Genomic DNA, 1,336 nt, shown 5'->3' with positions numbered 1-1,336 from the left:
TCTCTATCTGCCTGAATCTCTCGCTCTCTCTCTCTCTCTGCCTGAATTTCTCTCTCTCTCTCTATCTGCCTGAATCTCGCTCTCTCTCTGTCTCTGCCCACCTGAATCTCTCTCACCCTCTCTCTCTGCCTGAATCTCTCTCTCTCCCTCTCTTTCTCTGCCTGAATCTCTGTGTCTCTCGGTCTGCCCGAAACTCTCTCTCCCTTGCTGTCTATCTCTCTCTGTCTGCCTGAATCTCTGTCTCTCTGTCTTTTCTGCAGCTTTCAATGTCACTATTAAGAGTGATCGTCAGGGGACGTGCCGAGGATCCCAGCTGATCCATGCCTGTGTGGGTTACTGTGAATCCAGTGCTTTTCCCTCCAAATCCTCCGTACTGCTGGCTAGTGGGTACAAGCACAACATCACCTCCGTTTCACAGTGCTGCACCATCAGCAAGATGCTAAAGGTCAGTGTGTTAACTCACTGACATTCATTCTCAAACCTCACTCTACCCTTCTCCCTCTCTCTGTCAGCTATGATCACTCACTCTCTCAATTTCTCTCTCTTTCTCTCGTGTTGTCTCACTCTCTCATTCCTTTCCTCCATATCCCTCTCTCTTTCTCTTCATCCCTCCAATCAGCCACTTTTTCTTTCTCTATCACCACCTTCAGTGGTGCCCCTCTCTCCTTTACTCTCTCCTTCCCTTTCCCTACCTGTCCCTCTCCCACCATCTCTTTCTGTATCCTTCTCTTTCCCCCTCCACTGATTTTACTTAATTTTTGTCTTGCCTTCTCTCCCTAATGAGATCTAGACCTCTCCCTCTGTGGGTCTCTCTTTTTTCTTTCTCATTCCTTCCCTCGCTCTCTCCACAACTCTCCATCTTTCTCTTCTCTCTTGGTCCCTCTCTCTCCCCTCTTCGTTCTCTCTCTCTGTATCTCTCTCTCCACGAGCTCCTTCTCAGTTTCTCCCTTGTTCTCTCCCTCTATCTATCTCCCCCCTGTCCGAGTTGCTCCCTCTATCTAAATACCACCGTGTGTATCTCTCCATCTAACCCACTGTCCCTCCCCGTATCCCTCCAACCCTCTCTCTCTACCCCCTAGTACTCTCTTGTGTCTCTCCTTCTAATCCCCTCTCTCTGTCTCCCCTGTATCTTGCCCTCTCCCCTTCTCTCTCTGTTCTCTGTATCTCTCCCTCCAACCCTCTCTCTCTCCCTTGTATTGCTCCCTCTATCTAACCTGCACCTGTTTCACCCCTGTATCTCTCCCTCTAGCTCCCCTCTCTCCCTGTATCTCTCCCACTAACACCCCCTCTCTCTCCCCCGTATCTCTCCCTCCATCCCTCTCTCTCTGTCCCCTGT

General features: G+C 50.3%; 2 protein-coding genes across 2 annotated transcripts in view; one reads left to right on the top strand and one right to left on the bottom strand.

The window, feature by feature from the left end:
- gpha2 (glycoprotein hormone subunit alpha 2) overlaps window positions 1-1,336 on the top strand; it is an 83,696-nt gene that overhangs the window by 2,823 nt on the left and 79,537 nt on the right. The window contains exon 3 of the mRNA XM_048619673.1: window positions 261-445. Within this exon, the coding sequence (XP_048475630.1) occupies window positions 261-445 (185 nt within the window). The remainder of the gene's footprint in view (window positions 1-260; window positions 446-1,336) is intronic.
- LOC109938427 (serine/threonine-protein phosphatase 2A 56 kDa regulatory subunit beta isoform-like) overlaps window positions 966-1,336 on the bottom strand; it is a 43,228-nt gene continuing 42,857 nt past the window's right edge. The window contains exon 11 of the mRNA XM_048619784.1: window positions 966-998. Within this exon, the coding sequence (XP_048475741.1) occupies window positions 966-998 (33 nt within the window). The remainder of the gene's footprint in view (window positions 999-1,336) is intronic.

The sequence above is a fragment of the Rhincodon typus genome, chromosome 43 (genome assembly GCF_021869965.1).
Source record: "Rhincodon typus isolate 14 chromosome 43, sRhiTyp1.1, whole genome shotgun sequence".
Taxonomy (NCBI): Eukaryota; Metazoa; Chordata; class Chondrichthyes; order Orectolobiformes; family Rhincodontidae; genus Rhincodon; species Rhincodon typus.
This window is presented reverse-complemented; position numbering and strand designations above follow the sequence as displayed.